This window comes from Symphalangus syndactylus, chromosome 23 (genome assembly GCF_028878055.3).
Source record: "Symphalangus syndactylus isolate Jambi chromosome 23, NHGRI_mSymSyn1-v2.1_pri, whole genome shotgun sequence".
NCBI lineage: Eukaryota > Metazoa > Chordata > Mammalia > Primates > Hylobatidae > Symphalangus > Symphalangus syndactylus.
The window spans coordinates 41,007,052-41,025,883 of record NC_072445.2 but is presented as its reverse complement, the minus strand read 5'-3'; the positions used below and the strand labels follow the sequence as shown (position 1 = coordinate 41,025,883).

General features: G+C 46.4%; 1 protein-coding gene across 3 annotated transcripts; it reads right to left on the bottom strand.

Annotated features, from left to right (window-relative positions):
• Positions 1 to 1,239: 1,239 nt before the first annotated feature.
• Positions 1,240 to 18,461, bottom strand: PPP1R10 (protein phosphatase 1 regulatory subunit 10). 3 transcript variants are annotated; one of them, XM_063632598.1, is made up of 20 exons: positions 18,307 to 18,461; positions 15,446 to 18,086; positions 10,916 to 11,033; positions 10,156 to 10,242; positions 9,858 to 9,993; positions 8,941 to 8,992; positions 7,571 to 7,648; positions 7,263 to 7,436; positions 6,931 to 7,036; positions 6,716 to 6,828; positions 5,786 to 5,886; positions 5,381 to 5,528; positions 5,146 to 5,304; positions 4,802 to 5,048; positions 4,571 to 4,634; positions 4,263 to 4,457; positions 4,002 to 4,077; positions 3,638 to 3,751; positions 2,773 to 3,486; positions 1,240 to 2,497 (listed from the first exon to the last, which is right to left on the bottom strand). In XM_063632598.1, the coding sequence occupies exons 3-20, from the start codon at positions 11,020 to 11,022 to the stop codon at positions 2,388 to 2,390; spliced, it is 2,781 nt and encodes a 926-aa protein (XP_063488668.1). In that variant the 5' UTR covers positions 11,023 to 11,033; positions 15,446 to 18,086; positions 18,307 to 18,461; the 3' UTR covers positions 1,240 to 2,387. The 3 variants fall into 3 exon arrangements, with proteins under 3 accessions (XP_063488668.1, XP_055119053.2, XP_055119052.2); XM_055263078.2 differs by having other exon boundaries at positions 17,568 to 18,086; XM_055263077.2 differs by lacking the exon at positions 18,307 to 18,461 and having other exon boundaries at positions 17,568 to 18,297.
• Between the last annotated feature and the right edge of the window lie 371 nt (positions 18,462 to 18,832).

The window sequence follows — 18,832 nt, the reverse complement described above, 5'->3', positions numbered from 1 at the left end:
GGAATGATCTCGGCTCACTGCAACCTGCACCTCCTGGGTTCAAGGGATTCTCCCGCCTCAGCCTCCCGAGTAGCTGGGTTACAGGCACCCAGCTAATGTTTGTATTTTTAGTAGAGACGGGGTTTTATCATGTTGGCCAGGCTGGTCTCAAACTCCTGACCTCAGGTGATCCACCCACCTCGCCTTCCCAAAGTGATGGGATTACAGGCATGAGCCACTATCCCCGGGCCTTTTTTTTTTTTTTTTTGAGACAGGGTCTTGCTCTGTTGCTCAGGCTGGATTGCAGTGGTACAATCATAGCTGTGAGTTTGAACTCCCAGGGTCAAGTGATCCTCTCGCCTCAGCCTCCCAGGTAGCTGGAACTAAAGGCATGTGCCACCATGCCTAATTTTTTTTTGTATTTTTCGTACAGACCTGGTCTCCGTATGTTACTCAGGCTGGTCTCAAACTCCTGGGCTCAAGTAGTCTTCCCACCTTGGCCTCCCAAAAGTGCTGGGATTACAGACATGAGCCACTGATACCCAACACTAACCTGGCTAAGGTCACCCAGGCTGTAGAGAGGTAGAGCTGGGACAATGGCCTTTATCTGACTCTAGCATCCTCAGGATTTCCTCCCTTATCTGTAGAAAGTGGTTAAGATGACCAAGAACACATCCTAGAGGGCACGATAGCCAGGATAGGACTATTGTAGGAACACACACGAGGCATGGTAAGGAAGACTCAGAAAGATGAAAACCAGGAAAGAGCCCTGTGGCCGAGATCTACTCTGTATCCTAGAGTGTTGTATGTACTTTTTGAAATTTTTTCACCAGTACTTAATAGCAACTATTAGATCAAGCATTAGCTCCAGAGGAGTAAAAATCAGATTCCACAGATTTGTACTAATGTATCTAACACAGGTGGTAATGGCTTTTTAAAAAACAAAACAGTCCAGGCCGTGCGCAGTGGCTCACGCCTGTAATCCCAGCGCTTTGGGAGGCCATGGCGGGTGAATCACGAGGTCAGGAGTTTGAGACCAGCCTGGCCAACATGGTGAAACCAAGTCTCTACTAAAAATAAAAAAAAATTAGCCAGGCATGGTGGCAGGTGCCTGTAATCCCAGCTACTCAGAAGACTGAGGCAGGAGAATCCCTTGAACCCAGGAGGCAGAGATTGCAGTGAGCCGAGACCACACCACTGCACTCCAGCCCAGGCAACGGAGCGAGACTCCGTCTCAAAAAAGTCCAAACACACCAAGGGTTAAATAAGCTGCTTCTCTTTCCACTGTTTATTATTAATGTACAAAATATACAAAACCAAAAAAAAAAATACTCATCCTCAAATCCATTTTGGCTCTAACCCAAGACCCTGCACAAAACCCAACCAATCCACTGTTTTCATAGAAAACAACTGATGCCAAGGTGAAGGAGAGAACTGGGAAAGGGCAAAATCATCCTGTTGAATCCACCCAGGAAGGCACCTGGCGGGGATTCAGAGGTGGTTGACAGGGTGAAGTAGCTGGAAGCCTCCTTCACGCTGGCAAGGTTCCAGGTGGGAGCAGGGAGTGAGCTGACTCCCAAAGGCAGTGCATGTAGTGTGACTTTCAGGCCCAGCATGCCGGGCCCAAGTTGATAAGAAGCTGGTCTCACTGAAGTATTTTATCAAGTCTCCAGACTGGCTGTAGTTGGCAAAGGCAGACCAGCACCATTGGTCTCACCTCTGCCAGCTAAAACTTGCACCGGATGCATATATGAGTTCGCCATCATCGAACCTAGCAGACCCAGGATGCAGACTGGGTGTTCACAGAACGTTCAAGGTCCCACTTGAGAAAGGACTAAGAATAGAAAGCCCACGCTGGGGGAGGAGTGGGGATGATGTGTGTTCCAGAACTCAAATCCAGCTGATTGAGCCCTCTCAGTGCAGTGGGATATACAATACCCCTTCACCATCTCCCCACCCCATGAGGAATAATGAACTTAGCTGGGATGATTTCTTAAGTGCAGCTGATCCTGTGTCAGAGTTCTGTGCGCATGTGGGGACCCGCAATAGAAGGGTAGGGGTGTTCTCCAGGATAACCAGCTTTAGGTTCTCAAGCATTAAGGGTAATACTGGAAAGGGGTTTGGGGTACAGGGCGAATCTTCTCAAAAAGTGAAGCCAACTGGGTCTCCTCTTCAGCAGTCCAGGAACGTTTCCAGTCTCTCTCCTCCCCAGACTGGAGGAAAATATGTACATCAATGCGCACCAGTGATCAGAAAAGCCCCAGGAACCCAAGCAAGTGGGAACTGAGGGGGCCGGCTCCTCATCAGCTGGGGACAAGGGAAAATGGGCCTCACAGAAGCCATAACAGGGTGGAAGGAGCGAGGCTGCAGTCCACAGGGGTTGTGTGAACGGGGCAGGAAAATGGTCCCTAGGGCAGGGGGGGCCCATTGACACCCGGGTGGTAGAAGGCACAGTTGTTCTCATAGCGGCAATTGCCCTTCATCATGAAATGTCGGCAGACAGGGCGGTTTGACATGTCTGTGGGAATGATGGCAAAACAGTTAAGACAGGAAACAGCTGAGGGCAATGCCACCCTCACCACCCCTTGTCCATGGCATCCTGAGAACTCTTTCAGAGACAGTCCTAGGGATTTGGGGGAAGGGCATAGAGTAGGAACTGCTATGCATACTAGGATATGAAAGAGACAGGTACCTCACGTTCTGCCTAGCTACCAACAGTAGTGACTCTCACCCACTCCCCAAAAGCTTGTATGGGACACCAAAAGGCATATGGGGGACAGGGAGCATCCTCACCTCCTCCATGGCTGTGGCCTCCATCGTGCCCTCGGTGACCCCCTCCCCCGTGGCCAGGACCATCATGGCCACGGTGCTCATGAGGAGGTGGCCCTCGATGGTCATGGCCTCGGTGACCAGGGACATCATGAGGCCGGTGGCCATGGGGCCCCCCGTGTCCAGGGCCTTCATGGGGACGATGTCCACCACTTCCACCCATGCTTCCACCAGGGCCTTCGTGGGGGCGATGTCCACCACCAGCACCCATTCCTCCACCAGGGCCTTCATGGGGACGATGGCCACTGCCACCACTGATGCCACCGCCAGGGCCTTCGTGGGGACGATGTCCTCCACCCCCACCCATGCCACCGCCAGGGCCTTCGTGAGGACGATGTCCACTGCTGTTGCCCATGCCCCCACCAGGGCCTTCATGGGGACGATGCCCACCACCTCCAACCATGCCCCCACCAGGGCCCCCTCGTCCATTTGGGGGTCCTCCTCCAGAGCGACCTCCTCGGGCGCCTCGGAATGGAGGAGGAGGAGGAGGAGGTTCGTTTCCTCCTCGGCCACCTCGGCCTCTATGGTATGGTCCGGGACCTGGTCCTGGACCCCCCCGCATTGGGCCACCCCGCATAGGGTCGCCCGGGCCATCCCAGAAGGGATCACCCCCCCGGGGAGGGGGTGGAGGACCCAGAAGACGTGGACCCACTGGCCCACCAGGGCCTCCATGGGGACCTATAAGGGGAGAAAAAAAGACAGTATCAGCTACCAGGAACTGTCATCTCCCAACCTAAACCACCACCTCCCACCTTCCAGTCAATCCTATACTATTATCAGACTGAAATTAAGCAAATAAGCCCATTCCAACCTTTTACTCACTACCTACCTGGCATAGGTCCCCCAGGTCCAGGGGGAAAGTGCTGCATGCCCTTGGGGCCCCCAGGACCCCCTGGTGGGAAACCATTGGCTATTGGGCCAGGGCCTAGAAGTCCATGTGGCACTGTTAATGAAAACAAGAGTAACACAGCATGAGCACTCTAGAAGACAGGCATGACCTCCCATTTAGGTGCACCCAACTGACCCTCTCAAACCAACCTGGCAGAGCAACGCTCCCTTTGTCCAGTCTTCCCCTCCCATTTCTTGCCTAGTGGCCACAGCCCTGTACTCTTCTGCCTCTGTGAAACCCTGCATCCCCCAACTACACTGCAGGCTTCCTCCCCCAGTCCCCTGGGGCTGGCCCTGAAGATTACCCAGCATCTGCTTGATCTTGTCCGAATAGTCTGGTTGTTTCAGTAGTTCCTCTGAAGGATGACTGTTTGGGCTACCCTGTGAGGATGTAAGAAGGCAAAGTCAACAGACAGAAAGGGTAACAACCATGGCGAAAGGGAGAGCCAGATTAGGGGTAACTGGGTAGATGTGGAGAACTGGGGTAAAGGCGAATGGGAGACAGTGAGGAGAGAGTGCTTAAGGAGGCTCCACAGAAGGTGGAAAAGGGGAAGGAGGGCACATACCATGATGGAGGTGAGGATCTCCTGGACATTAATGCCTCCTCCTCCAGGGCCTTGGGGGCCCTTTCCAGCACCCATGCTTCCCATAAGATTGGCCAGAACTGGAGGCAACTTGGAGCCTCCTGCCCCGTCAGGTGAGCCACCTGACCCCCCAGGTTCCAGGGTCTCAACATATGGAGTCTCATCCATGGAACACTCCTGAAAGAAGAACAAAAAAAATCAGGACTGACAGAACAGAGACATTCTCACATGAAAGATGCACTGAATTCAATGACCACCACAACTTCCATCATCACATAACATTGACTTACCTCATCTAGGGGGATGAGTTTAGGGGGTATGGGCTCGTAGGGCTCAGGATCAGGCTCATGAGGACTATCAGGAACAGCACAGGTGAGAGAAAAAATGAATTGATAGTCAAGTTATTAATTCAGGCCCTGGAAGTAATTTCTAACCTCCACCCCTTAATTACCCCAGCTCATGTTCCCCTCAGGAGTGTCCAAGCACTCCACATCCCAGGGCACGAACCCCACTCTGCTCACCTCTCCTTGTTCAGGAAGAGCTCCTGAAGGATTCCCTTCTCCCGCTCAGCCTGGATATATCGCTCCTGACTATTGCTTCCAGGGGTGACAAGAGGTGAGGGCAGAACCAGGGGCCGGGGGCACACCCAGGGCACCTTCTCCTCCATGTTATCATGGCTCAGACGCCGCGCTGTCTCAAACGCATGTCGGTCTGACAGTATCTCTCGCTTAGCTGCCTCGCCAAAGTCCTTGATCTTATTCACATTTACTATCGGCAGGGGAAGAAAAGCAAGAGGGCAGTAAGCACAACCAAGTCCTTTTAAAATCCCTTAAACACATCTATTACATAGGAAATGACCTCTTACCTCGTTCAGTTTCATCCAATTCAAAATAGAAATATTCTCTCAGTTTGCCTTCCTCAGGCCATGTCACACTTTTCCTCTTCCTGCCTTTGCGGGTCAGTTGGTTAGGATCTCCAGGACTCTCCACTGGCTTGGCATCCAGAGCTCCTGGCTCCAAAGAGGCTGGAAGCAGAAGAGGTTTCACACCCAGATCCCTCCTTTCAGAGAACCCCCCAAACTGAACCAGTTTCTAGATTACCTGTATCCATGAGCTCCGGGACTTCAACAGGGGGAACCGGGGTGCCTGGACGGTCTGTGTCCATTGCCTCAGAAGGTGGTGCTGGTTCTGGGGAAGAAGGTTTGGCTGTGCTTGGTTCTGTGCTCGTTTTCCCTTCAAAGGGGCTTGGCTATTGTGAAAGAAAAGGAAGTTAATGAACTGACTGGAAAGCCAAGGGCAAGGCAATTAGTCCAGGGTCCCAGGCACAGTCTCCCAACAGCTCCTATATAAAGGAAGACTCTGTCCACATTGGTCTCACCTGCACCAGTCTATATCCAAAGGCAAACGCCTCTTGTTGTCCACCCCGACAACTCCTAGCTGCTGTGCCCTTTCTCCTACTTTACCTTTTATACTCTGTCACTGAAACCTACTTTTGGGAGCCCATACCTTGGCAGCTGTAGGTGACAGTACTTTTTTCTTCTTCTTAATTTTGATGCCTGGAACAGGGGCTGAATTGAGAGCATCCAGAAAGCCCAGGCCCTCCATAGCTACAAAAAGAAAAAGCATCAAATGGCATCATCAGACCTCCTTCATAATCCTACACCTGCAAACACAGTCCAGGCATAAAATGAAACAGTGAAGACCCTGCCTCAACTTAGGACACGGTAAGCTCAAGAGGACCAGGAAGCACATGCAGGAGGATTCATACAGGATATTCTTGTTATTCTAGGTTTCTTGCAGCAGGCAAGCCATAGCTTTGGATGTGAATTATAGCTCAGGTAACTGATGAAGTGAGCCCCTGTGAACATGACAGATCACCTTACCAGGTGCCCCTGACCAGTCACAGAATGGCACACCTCCCTATCTTATCTCTAAAATTACTCCTAAGTGACCCCTGAAATGGGAGTTCCAGAGGTACAAAAAGTAAGGGATACCAAGAAATCAAAAGAAAATGGAGGGAAATAACAAAAGAAAAGGGAAAAAAACTACTGTTCCCAGGGACATTCGTTCCCGTAAGTTTGCTCCTGGCCGAGCACGGTGGCTCACACCTGTAATCTCAGCACTTTGGGAGGCCGAGGCAGGTGGATCACGAGGTCAGGAGATCAAGACCATCCTGGCTAACACAGTGAAACCCCGTCTCTACTAAAAATACAAAAAAATAGCTGGATGTGGTGGCAGGTGGCTGTAGTCCCAGCTACTCGGGAGGCTGAGGCTGGAGAATGGCATGAACCCGGGAGGCGAAGCTTGCAGTGAGCCAAGATTGTGCCACTGCACTCCAGCCTGGGCGACAAAGCGAGACTCTGTCTCAAAAAAAAAAAAAAAAAAAAAAAAGAGTTTGCTCCTATTTCAAAGTACATCTCCCCACTTTAGACTCACGTTGTGGCGGGATGATCTTCACTTTGATCTCTTTGGTGGCATTAGGTGTTGTGTTAAGTGGCTTGTATTTCTTTTCTGCAGGGGGAGTAGCATCTCCTGGAGCAGCTATGTTGCTGTCAGAAGAGGAACTGTCATTAACATCTCTGACTCACCCCCTCTTGCTCCCTTGTGTCCACAGATCCACCCCATTCAGAACCTGAGAATATGGTCCATACCTCTGACGTTTGAGGGGGATGGGTTTAAGGTTGTACTTGTCAGAAACCACCACTGTGCTGGCATTCTTCTTCACAGGCACCAAGGATGGTGTCTCCAGCTCTAGTCCTGGGGAAAGAAGCGTGGTGTGGGCAGCTGAACTCAAACCCCCAGACCCCTGAATTTTCCTCCCGTTCTCACCCACAAATGTTCTTCTAGCCCTGTAACCAAAGCTTCCTCCACTAGTCTTCCCTCTTCCTTACGATTAACATATCACACATCAAATGATTCCCCCATAAGGCTCTGGGTGTGCACATGCCCACGAACCCTCCAGAGGCCAAGCCGCCAGTCTTACCAGTGGAACGGAACTTGGCATGACTGGGTGCTGTGGTGCGAAGAGACTTGGGCTTCTCCCTCTTCTTCTCTGGGGCCTCCTCAGCCCGGGTCTCAGCCTTCACCTCTGTCAAAGGTCGCTCAGGAAGGGTAGTTCGACTTTTTCCCTCATCTTTACGTTTCTTCTTATCTTTCTCTGTTGTGAAAAAAAGCAGAAAAGGATTTTATTTAGATAAACACTGTCAGAGGTAAAGCAGACTGGGAGCACCTAAAGGCCACATCCCAGCAGGAAAGAAATAAATACGAAGGATAAAGGACTAAGGAGCTTACCAGCGGGCTGGGTACTGCTCTGAGAGCGGATGACAGCCATCCAATCACTGACAAGGACTGAGGCCAATTTCCGGAGCTCTGCAGGTGAGAGAAAGAGGAAATGCCTGAATAATGTAAAATATCATTCTTCCAGGAACAGAAAATGGGAGGTTTGAGAAAATACTGTGAAAATCTATGTAATGGAGAAAGTAACCCAAAGTTGGCCGGGCGCGGTGGCTCACGCTTGTAATCCCAGCACTTTGGGAGGCCGAGGCGGGCGGATCACGAGGTCAGGAGATCGAGACCACGGTGAAACCCCGTCTCTACTAAAAATACAAAAAATTAGCCGGGCGTGGTGGCGGGCGCCTGTAGTCCCAGCTACTCGGAGAGGCTGAGGCAGGAGAATGGCGTGAACCCGGGAGGCGGAGCTTGCAGTGAGCCGAGACTGTGCCACTGCACTCCAGCCTGGGCGACAGAGCGAGACTCTGTCTCAAAAAAAAAAAAAAAAAAGAAGAAAGTAACCCAAAGTTTTAAGAAGAACATGAGATATGCTTAAAAACCAAACTCTTAAAAAATGGAACAATGAATTAGAGTTGTGTTCTACTCAGATAACTTTCAACTCTGATGTCATCACACCACTCTGGAGTAAAAAGACCTAATATTTATTTCAGAATATGTGGTTAAAATCTACATTAGTAAAAGACTACACAATGGGTGCAGTGTACACTGCTTGGGTGATGAGTGTACCAAAATCTCAGAAATCACCATTAAAGAACTTATACATGTAACCAAAATCCACCAGTTCCTCAAAAGCTGACATTTTTTTAAAAAGCTACATTAGTTGCTTTATGCATAACACACCTAATTTTTACAACAATCTGAAGACTTTTTATTTTCCTTTATAGATGTGAAAACAAGAATAAAATTTGTTTCTAAATATATGAAAAAATACTTTGTAACTCTTTCCTTTTGTACTTGGCAAATAACATCTCTGATCTATGGCACCTCTCTTCTGGCCAACATTTCCACTTACAAACTCATTTCATAATTTATCATTTAGTAATAAGATTTTCACAGATGAGACACGCTAGGATGATACTATTTCCCACAGTGAATTTTAAGCGTATGTGTTTTATAACAAGCAATTTTAGGAATCAGCTTCCAGTTGATTGGCGCCTTATATTCAGCAACAGAGAAATGAACAACTTTGGAATTGAGAACAGGAAAGAGGGTACAGGTTAGAGGAACTTTCTCTTTAAAAGGAGGAAAAAAAGCAAGGTGAGGTAAAAACAGAAAAGTGAAGGGACAATCCAAGGATGGGAAAAGATATTAAGATAATTAAGTGGAAGGAATAGAGAAAAGCCCATGAGAGAGCAGGAGTGGCACCCTACCTTCATCCTCACTTGACTTGCTCAGCTGCTTCACCAGTTTAGCTGTGTTGTTCTATGAGAGATGGGAGCAGTAGAAAAGGTAAATGCCAGGAGGCAAATAATTCCACTTAGAGCTAAAAACGACAAAAGTTACAATCCCCGCCGCCTTTTTTTTTTTTTTTTTGAGATGGAGTCTCACTCTGTTGCCCAGGCTACAGTGCAGTGGCGCAATCTTGGCTCACTGCAGCCTCGACCTCCCAGGCTGAAATGATTCTCCAACCTGAGCCTCCTAAATAACTGAGACTACAAGCATGCACCACCACATCTGGGTAAATTTTTTGTAGAGACTGGGTTTTACCATTTTCGCCCAGGCTGGTCTTGAACTACTGGGCTCAAGCAATCCACCCACCACAGCATCCCAAAGTGTTGGGATTACAGGTGTGAGCCACCACACCTGGCTGACACATTTTTTTTTTTTTTTTTTTGAGACAAAGTCTCGCTCTGTCGCCCAGGCTGTAGTGCAGCAGTGCGATCTTGGCTCACTGCAACCTCCATCTCCTGGGTTCAAGTGATTCTCCAGCCTCAGCCTCCTGATTAGCTGGGACTACAGGCACATGCTACCATGCCTGGCTACTTTTTTGTATTTTTAGTGGAGACGGGGTTTCACTGTGTTAGCCAGGATGGTCTTGGTCTCCTGACCTCGTGATCTGCCCGCCTCAGCCTCCCAAAGTGCTGGGATTACAGGCGTGAGCCACCGCGCCCAGCTGCCACACACCTATTAAAGAAGATAAATTCAAACCAAGTCTTCTTTTCTAAATTTTTTTTTCTGCCATTCTACCTCACAGGCCCAAGATTACAGCCACATCAGTCGGTGTGAGTTTTTCATCCGGTAGACTAAACCAAAAAAGGAAGAATCAGGGTTTAAAGACTAAAGGTACCTGCTTGAGATGGTCTACAGTGAGTGGTAGGTGCTGCAGGGTCAGTAGAATTTGCTGGAGGAGGGGAATGTTGTTGGTTGTCTTTGAATACGTCAGCCAATTGTTAAGAAGTTTGTAGCCGCCAATGTCAATAAACCTGCAGGCAGGTAGGAGAGTCTATCAGTAACATCCTTTCTAGGTTTTGAAAGTACCACATCCTACAATCCCAGTCTCCCATCAATGACCCAGGAACCCCATGCCTCACCGCCCCATCTTTTAGCTACACCTTCCCATTCTAACCACCCGCATCCACACTTACTTGATCAGTATTTCTGGTGAACGGGTCTGCAGGAGAATGTTCAAGTAAGTGCATCGACTCACCATCTTTCGTGCTTCCTTCATCAAACTGCAGGAGATGAGTTAGGGTTAGAAATGAAGCAGCCAGTATCTCTTCTCTTAGCAAAAGCACCTCTCTGTGAACTGCCTAGAGATTCCTGATGACTTGGGACTTTGCTCCAGAGAAGGGGAGTCACATATACCTCTAGGAGGATGGGATGGATCCAGTGCGACATGGAAACTTATGGGAGAACAGAGACACCGAAGTCTCTGACCTGGGGAGGAGAACATCACTGCCTCTGTAACACACAGGATGAATTCCATTCTGCCTCCAGGTGATAAGGCTAGCCCTCAACAACTGTCCCTAATAGTCTGTTCAAGACTGGCTTAGTTATTTACTCTCCCCTGAAAAACCTGAGAATCCTTGAAGGAAAATAATATTATGGGTAGGTGGAACATGAACCAAAACAATCTAGAATTCTGTTACCAGGCTACCCTGCTCTCATTCCAATGCATGACTCCCTTGGGACCGTGGACGTCCAAATCTCCAGCTTCCATTATGGTCAGAAACAAGTGATCATCTTTTCCTATCCCTTATCCTAAAATTGTTAGATTTTAATCCTATTGCACTGACTGTCTTTCCCCTTCCTTTCCAGGATCATTCAGTCTGCCTCAACTGCAGCCATATTTTAACACACAATATTCTCTACTCGCAGTGAATCCAAAGAAGGGTAAAGACTTACCTGAAGATTTTGGAAATCCCATCCACACTTTTGACTTCCCCATCTCGGTTAAGGAAGCTGTCCAGTCCCTTGAGAAGTTCTTTGGGGTCTATGGGACCCGAACCCATGATGGTGGTTTCTATGGTAAGAGGACAAAACAAAAACAAACCCACAGAATAAATGGGTGGCAAGGACTACCCGAGCAGGCCCTCTAATAAACCACATCTCTATATTTGACAAAGTATAATGACTAATTATTCAACTACGCTATTTTTTAGATATGAAAAATCGACACAGACCACTTGCCACTACCAAGAAAATAGCCCTGGCAAGTTAAGCATGGGGAGCATATGTGACTGAACAGGAAAGCAATTCGATTGGAGTAGGGCAGCACACTGTCCCTCCCTCCCAGCAGCATCCTTCCTAGGATGGCTGAACTTCACTAGATCGTACTAGAGCTAAGATTCAGTGCCCATAACAAGATGTTCAACTCTCCACGGCATTTATACCTATTGTTAAGTCTTGTCTTCCCTAGTTGCTGATAAATTTGGCTTGAAAAACAGCCTATAGCTTGACAGAAATTGGGCCAATCTTGGGTATTTGAGCTAAATGTCTTATAAGAGTTGATTCCTTTTTATCTTAGCCCATTAAGAGTCATATCACTACACATGGCAAGATATGTATCAGCTGAAGTGGTAGATGATGGAGAACAAAACAAAACTTGAAAATAGAATCCCTCCCTAAGGAGATCTGGGGGTAGGTGCCAGAAATTGAGACAAATGGATGCAAGGAAATCAAGCAGGTCCTCCTAGACCTTGAATAGACTGTCACTCATTAACCAAACACTACACAAGTTTTTTACTGTCTCCAAGTTAAAAGGAAGCTAGTGGTTTGTGCTTTCAAAAGCAAAGATGCGAATCTGGTCCTCTCCTCAAAAATCATGCTGTGCAAGATCCCCTAGGAAAGCCTAAAACTGAAAACCATGGAACCTAAAGAATGGAACAGATAAAGCCAAATGCTAGAAAAATTCCCTTTTAAGCAGCTGTTTTAGACCAGGTTGGAAAAGGAATTAGTTAAAAAGCTAAGCTCCTTTTATGGAAGGGACAGGCCAGAACTGAAGTTCCAGAAAGGTAATTTAGGATCAATATGGTTCTGATTGGGATTTTTATCTACACTGGCTCTAAATACTTGCTTCTAAGAACCAAAAAAGAGGCTGGGTGCAGTGGCTCATGCCTGTAATCCCAGCAATTTGGGAGGCCAAGGTGGGCAGATTCCTTGAGCACAGGAGTTTGAAACCAGCCTCGGCAACATGGCGAAACCTCATCTCTACAAAACATATGCTGAGTGTGATGGTGTGCACCTGTAGTCCCAGCTACCTGTGAGGCTGAGGTGAGAAAACGGGAGGACTGCTTGAGCCCACGGATATTGAAGCTACAATGAGCTGTGATTGTGCCACTGTACTCCAGCCTGAGAGACAGAGTAAGACCCTGCCTCAAAAACAAACAAACGAACAAACAAAAAACCACCAAAAAAGAAAGCCACTTCAGCAATATCTGCCTTTGGGCAATAAGGCCAACACTGGGTAACAAGGAAGAGGCAAGAACAAAACCTTCCTCATCCTACATCTAGCACAGAGGTAACAGACACCATCCCAGCAGAAGGGCAGAAAAATCAGTATTTTACAAAGGTGAGTATTTTTTTGCCGGAAAAAACACAGGTTTCATGTAAGATAATGCAAATTAGTTCTATTTGTTCTTAAACAAAAGAAAAAACATAAGCATAACAATCTCAGCCTTTTAGTCCTCCCAACAAAAACGTCAGTAAATTTCCAAATGTGTAGGTCCTAACAACCTAGGCGAGCAGCAGCAGAAGCAGGGAGGAGGCAGCCAGGAAGGGTAGAAATGTAATCTTGGCTCTGGAGATCATAACCTGTGGGCTGAACAGAGGCAGACATGAGGCAAGAAATGTTGAGAAGTCGCTGCTGCCCTGGAACCTCCACAAGTACAAGTGGAACCTGAGGTCAGAGAAAAAACATTCAAGGAGAATACTGGAAAAGATTAAACATCCGTGGACCAAATCCACTCAAGTGTGGTGATTCTTACACACACAGAGACAGACACAGAAATAAAGTATCTGACTACTTCCCATGTAGTCAGATACTATAAAGTGATCTATAGAAACTATAGATATGATAAAGGGACACATAAAACATATCACATCTGTTGGAGACTGGAAGAGCAATGTATGGGTTCCAATAACAACATATCATAAGCAATCAAGAGACTAAGAAATTTTTAACTCTCTCTCTCTCTATATATATATATATACACACACACACACCCACCATTAGATTCCCAAAGCAAAACATATGCAATTTGACAAAAGGCCTTGAATTAAACATCATTTCAAACCAGTTCCCCTTGACTGATTCAAACCCAGAGCTGAATATATATAACCCTGGAGAATTCCCTTTTGCATATCCAACTACAAGCTAAGCCAATAAATAGACCTACTACCCCTATTTCCTTCAGACACTAAATAAACTGTCATCTGAGCTCAAGTGTTCCTTAAGAGGATGGGAGACGAGAGAAGAGCCAGTCTTAGAAAAATGGACCAATGAGTACAAAGCTAAATTCTGTCCAGTGCCCTCTTCTGGGAATGAGATTCAGGGACTTTTTTATTCCCGTATGTATAAACAAGAATTTTTAAAAGACATTAATAGTCAAAGGGAAGCTAAGAGACAAAACAAAACTAGTGTTATTCATTTTCCACTACTTATATTTTGGAAATATAAGTGAAATTTTGTCTCATGAGCACCAATCTTGATAAAATGTAAGCGGGTTTTCTCATGATGGCCTTCCTTCAGGCAGATCAGTTCTTTTGTAAAATTAAGGACCCCAAGTGTCTTATAACCTAGTTTCCTTACTTTGAAGTCAGTATATTTTGGAAAAAAACCAAACAAGTTCCAAGGCACTCAAGTGGAAAGGAATGTAAAGTCCAACATTCCGGGCACAGGGCAACAGCAGAGAAGGCAAACTGAGTTGATGAAGGAAGGCAGGGGCCGTGACTAAGTGTTGTAACATTACCTACTCAAGATCTGGAGTCTAGAATGAAAGCTTAAGAAAGCTTGCTGGAGCCACAAATAATCCATGGCATGATTACGTCTTCTTTTAATGAGCTGCTATTTCCTTGACTGCAGAACATACAGAAGGTGGGGAGTGAGGTAGCAACCCCCCGTCCCACCTCCACCTCATCCTAAGCTATGCGTTCCTTATGGAGAATGTTTCAGGCAGAGCTATACTCTACTGGCACAAGGCACGGGTGAATTTTCTACCATTTTTACCCCAGATAAACGTCTGTGACACCAACTCCTGCCTTCAAAATGAATTTTACTTGAGGGTTATTCAATTAAATAGGGTGAAAAAATATCCAGCATAGCTAAAGTTATTCCACACCCATCACCAATGAAACAGGACTGAATTGGTTCAGGATAAAAATTCTGTGCAAGTCAGAGCTCTTTAAAAAATAACTGTCTTCTAACAAAAGGAGAAAAAAGTCCCAAATTTACCTTAATTTAGAGGCACTTCTGGAAATGAAAATGATTTGTACCTACTCCTTATGTTCCCCCCCTTCCTTTCTTCAGTGTTTTAGGCATTTCCTAGTTTGACTCAATAGTGGACTGAATTATGTCTCTCATGTGATTCATCACAAGGTCATAGCTTTCTTCCAAGTAGTAAGCCCCTACCCCTCAAAGTCATTTTGCAAATCTGATACATGAGCTCCTCAAAAGCTTATCTGCCTTTCAATAAAGATGCAAAATGATACACCACCCTGACTCATAGAAAAAGACCCCAGACTAGAACTCTGGCCACAAACTACAAGGATCAGGTTTTCCAAGATTCTCTGAATGGATGTGGTTCCCCTAGTAGACCTGGCTTCCCGTCTCCCATGTTAAGGAAGATCTTCTTTATTAATCCCCTGGCTCACTAGAGATCAGGAACCCCAGTGGGTAGAATGTTCAGCTCCCAAGGAAGATATGCTGCAGAGGCACATGGCAAACTGCTTAAAAGAAAAAAACAAAACAAAAAAAACTTGTAGTCAATAGACATGTGGAAGAGTCCCTCCCATCCAATCCAGAAGCTTAAGTAATAATTTGAGAATCTGTACCCAGTAGGAAATTAGCCCTAAGTCTCACCCAAGTCTCCACAGGGCAGTTATACTTTCCAATTCTACCTAGAACCTCCACGCTTCAGTGCAGGACTTTTAAAAATTAAAATTATATGGAGAGTCTGATAAAGATTTGACTTTGAAAAAGTTGGGGGAAGAAAGGAACCAGACACCCAATACCACCCTCAGGGCATGGCTTCTGAACATGCACCAACTGCCACAGCACTGCATGAGTTGAAAAATGAAGAGGACATCATTTTTTCATTAATGCTTTTAAGGAATTTCTTTTAGAAGGGAAGGAAAAAGAAATTCAAAAAAGGTGGCTCTTTGGGAAAAAAAAAAAATGAAAGTTGTGAAATGTAATACCAGAAAGGTTTTGCTTACCAGAAACCGTAGCTTGATTCCCCCTGCCTTGAGTTTACAACTGCCGCCTCCTTTCCTAAAGTCACTTCTTATCCTAGTACCAATGTACAGAACTAATCAAGTGCAGAACGTGATACAGCACTGAATACAGAGTTTACCCCCAAACTGACAGGTGGGAATGAGGGTGATTTAGAAGAAAGTCCTAAAAGTACCCACCTTCCCCCGATTCTCATTACACAAAGCGACCAAATGCAGGAGGCCCAAAGACTAGTTCCTGAGCAGAAATGGCACACTTCAGTGTCATTAGGCCCGTTTATCTCCAAGTTACTCTAACAAGCCCTTGTGTCTTTCCCATCTCCCTCTACACACATATATACATACACACACGCTCACACACATCCTCAAAGCTTCCCAGTCTTAGGTTTGCCTGTTTTTTCACCCCTGGCAGGTGAAGTTGGGAAAAATTACAAGCAGTTGTGATGAGTGAAGGAAAGTGAAAATAAAAACTGGTTCTATAAAAACTAGAACTACCCAAGGAGATGGACAGCCTTGATACTTAATTCCTATAAGCTCCTATCCCTTTAAGATATTTTATATAATGAAAATAAGGAAAATGTCTTCTCCCTAGCAGCAACGAGAATAGGGAGTGCAAAGGCATCTGCTCAGGGGTGGAGCTTCAAGAGGGTGGAGAAAGGAGGAAGCAAGCTGATTACATCACCTTTCAAGGCTGCTCCTCCCCCTTGACCAAGTTTCTAGGGCGGCCCTAAGCTCAGGATGGCAAAAGGGGGAGAAAAACAACAAAGACGGACGGACGCCATTTTGTAATGGAGAAAGAGGACTTAAACTTTAAAAAGTCACCCGGCTCTGCCGGTAGCTTCGGTTACATTATAAAACACCTTTTTAGTAAAAAAAAAAAAAAAAAAAATCAAAAGCCAGTTCCTCATCGTGGATAATCTTTGACCTATTTTGATCAGTAAGAGCGTAGTGAAAATTAAAGCAATTAAAATATTAAAAAGAACAATTTTCTGCAGGGAAGAACTGAATTTGCAACGGAGGTTCAACCGGCTACCATCGACCACCCCCATCCTCCCTATAGAGGGAAAGGGGGAGGAAGGACTTGGACCCCTCTCAACAAATAGGGTTGAGGTGGGAGGACAGGAAAAAAAAATGGGTCAAGACACAACCTGCAACGCCGCTTGGAAGACAAAAGGACAAGGAAAGTCGCCATATTGAAGCAGGGAAGAAAAAAATTCCTTTTAACGACACAAATCTTTTAGAAAGCTAGCATTCAATTGCACTAAATGGCTTTTAAAATTATACTCCTAAATTCCACATTTCCCAACCTTTCCACCCTCTATTTAACTGTACCTCCCCCACCAAAAAATATCAAGTTAAAATGTTAATCACTCTTTTGCTTTTAAATACCTATGCAATCTGCAACAATTATACGACATTCTTCACCTCCCCAGTATCTTGTATGTACTGGCACTAAGATTATATTTTGTCCTAAGTGTCTTGCAATCTTTATTCCTAGATTGCCACCTATTTTAACCACACAAATATACCCCAAGCAAATTACATTAAAATTGAGAGGATTTAACAGTCATTTAAAAAGTTATAGCGAGCTATTCTCTCTGCCCATCTCCTTACCCTGCAATCTTTATGTACAGATTGCTTATTAATCTGGCAAATTGAAAGGCACCCTGCTTGTCTCACACACAAAGAAGTGGTACTTCTGGGCCACAAGATCCACCATCTCTTGTATGTGAGCTCATTAACCCTTTTGAAGACTGCTGCTAACCAGAGGAAGGTAACCATTCCTCCTTATATAAACACGTATGGCTTTGGCAGTCTGGAAATTGGCTGGATTACCAAGGGTTAACCATCAAAATCCTCACTTGCCGGCCCTCCCTCCACCCTCTCTTTGCCTGCAGCAGGGCAGGGAAGAGATAGGTGGTAGGGGAGAGAGAACAAGACTTAGACCCACAGGCCCTTTTTAATGGAGATTAAGTGACCCGATTGGTCCTTCTCCAGTTCTCTATTTGTTCTATGGTCTCATTTCTTCCTCTCATTATTTTTGGTTTCACAACGGGAAACGTTGATTTCTTGTTGCAAGGCTGGTTTTTGAAAATTCGACACTTACTATCCAATTTTTTTGCGACGTCAGCACCTCGGGCTCAGGGGGGAGGGGGTAAAATTTTGGAGGAAAAAAAATAAAACAACCAACCAGGACCCAAAACTCAATTATTTAGGGGGCCTCATTGGATCAAAAAGTCTTTTAAAAAATAAAGGCCAACTCAGTATTCATTTCCCCCCCACCCAACTCCATTTAGGGAGGGGGGTCGCAGAAAAAAGTTCTGAGTGGATTCAAAAAAGTAAACGCTGGATGAGTGAATTTGGGTGGTTTGGGAAGGGAGGGTGGTTGATTATTTTTGAAGTTATGTAGTGACGGTCCTTCGGCCACAGATTTCAAGTCCCAAGCAGCGTGGGCTGGTGGGGTGGGCAAGATAGGTGGGAAGGGGCAGAAGACACAAGTGGTTGGGCTGGTGGCTGCTGTTTTCCCTTTCCCCCCTCTCAGGATCCTTTCAAGGGCTTAGATGTTGCTGCGGCTTGTTTCTGTTTTCCTCGTGGCCGGCCTGTCTTTCTCCGAGAAAATTCAAACCTGGGATAAAAGGAACACAAGGGAGAAAGATGTAATCAGTACGGGTTGCTTCAAAACACCCAGAAATGCCATCTTTTGTTGTCCCCAAACCTCTGCGTCCCATCCTGATCGCAGCCGATTTAAGCCGTGGCTCTCAAATGAACCCATCCCTACCCCGCTTCCCAGATCCGACACTCTCCGCAAAATATTATCCACTAAACGACAAAGTAGGCAAACTTACCTCTAAACGAACCCCAGAATGGCGGCCGCCTGCTCGGGTGGAGTCTTTTATACCCGGACGCCGCCCAATGCGCCCAAACGTGCTGGTGAAACGCCCTTGTCGCGAGACATTATAGGCGAGGCGTGAACTCATTGGGCAACCCAAATGACAATTCGCCAACTGATTGGCTACTCTCATTTCACCTTTGCTCCGCCCCTTCCCCGGCACTCTCTTCCGCCTCCTTCCTGCCTCCCTGTCGCGTGCGCGTGACCAGAGAGCTTAGCACCTCCCTTTCCTCTGCTTCCACCACTTCCGCCCTGGAGAACATTTCTCACCCAGGGTTGGTAGAAACGTACGGGCGCATGCGCACTGAGAGGATCCCGATAAAAATCGCCTTCAAAATTGCTTAAAAGGCAAATTTTAACAATGTGATCTAAGAGTCGTAGTGACCGGCCAAGGAAAAATGCAATTTTGAGGTCTAATTCGATTGTGACGCAGTTGAAATTAGCTTCTCCCCCATGCTTCCCCTTTCACGCTTCCGTCCTGA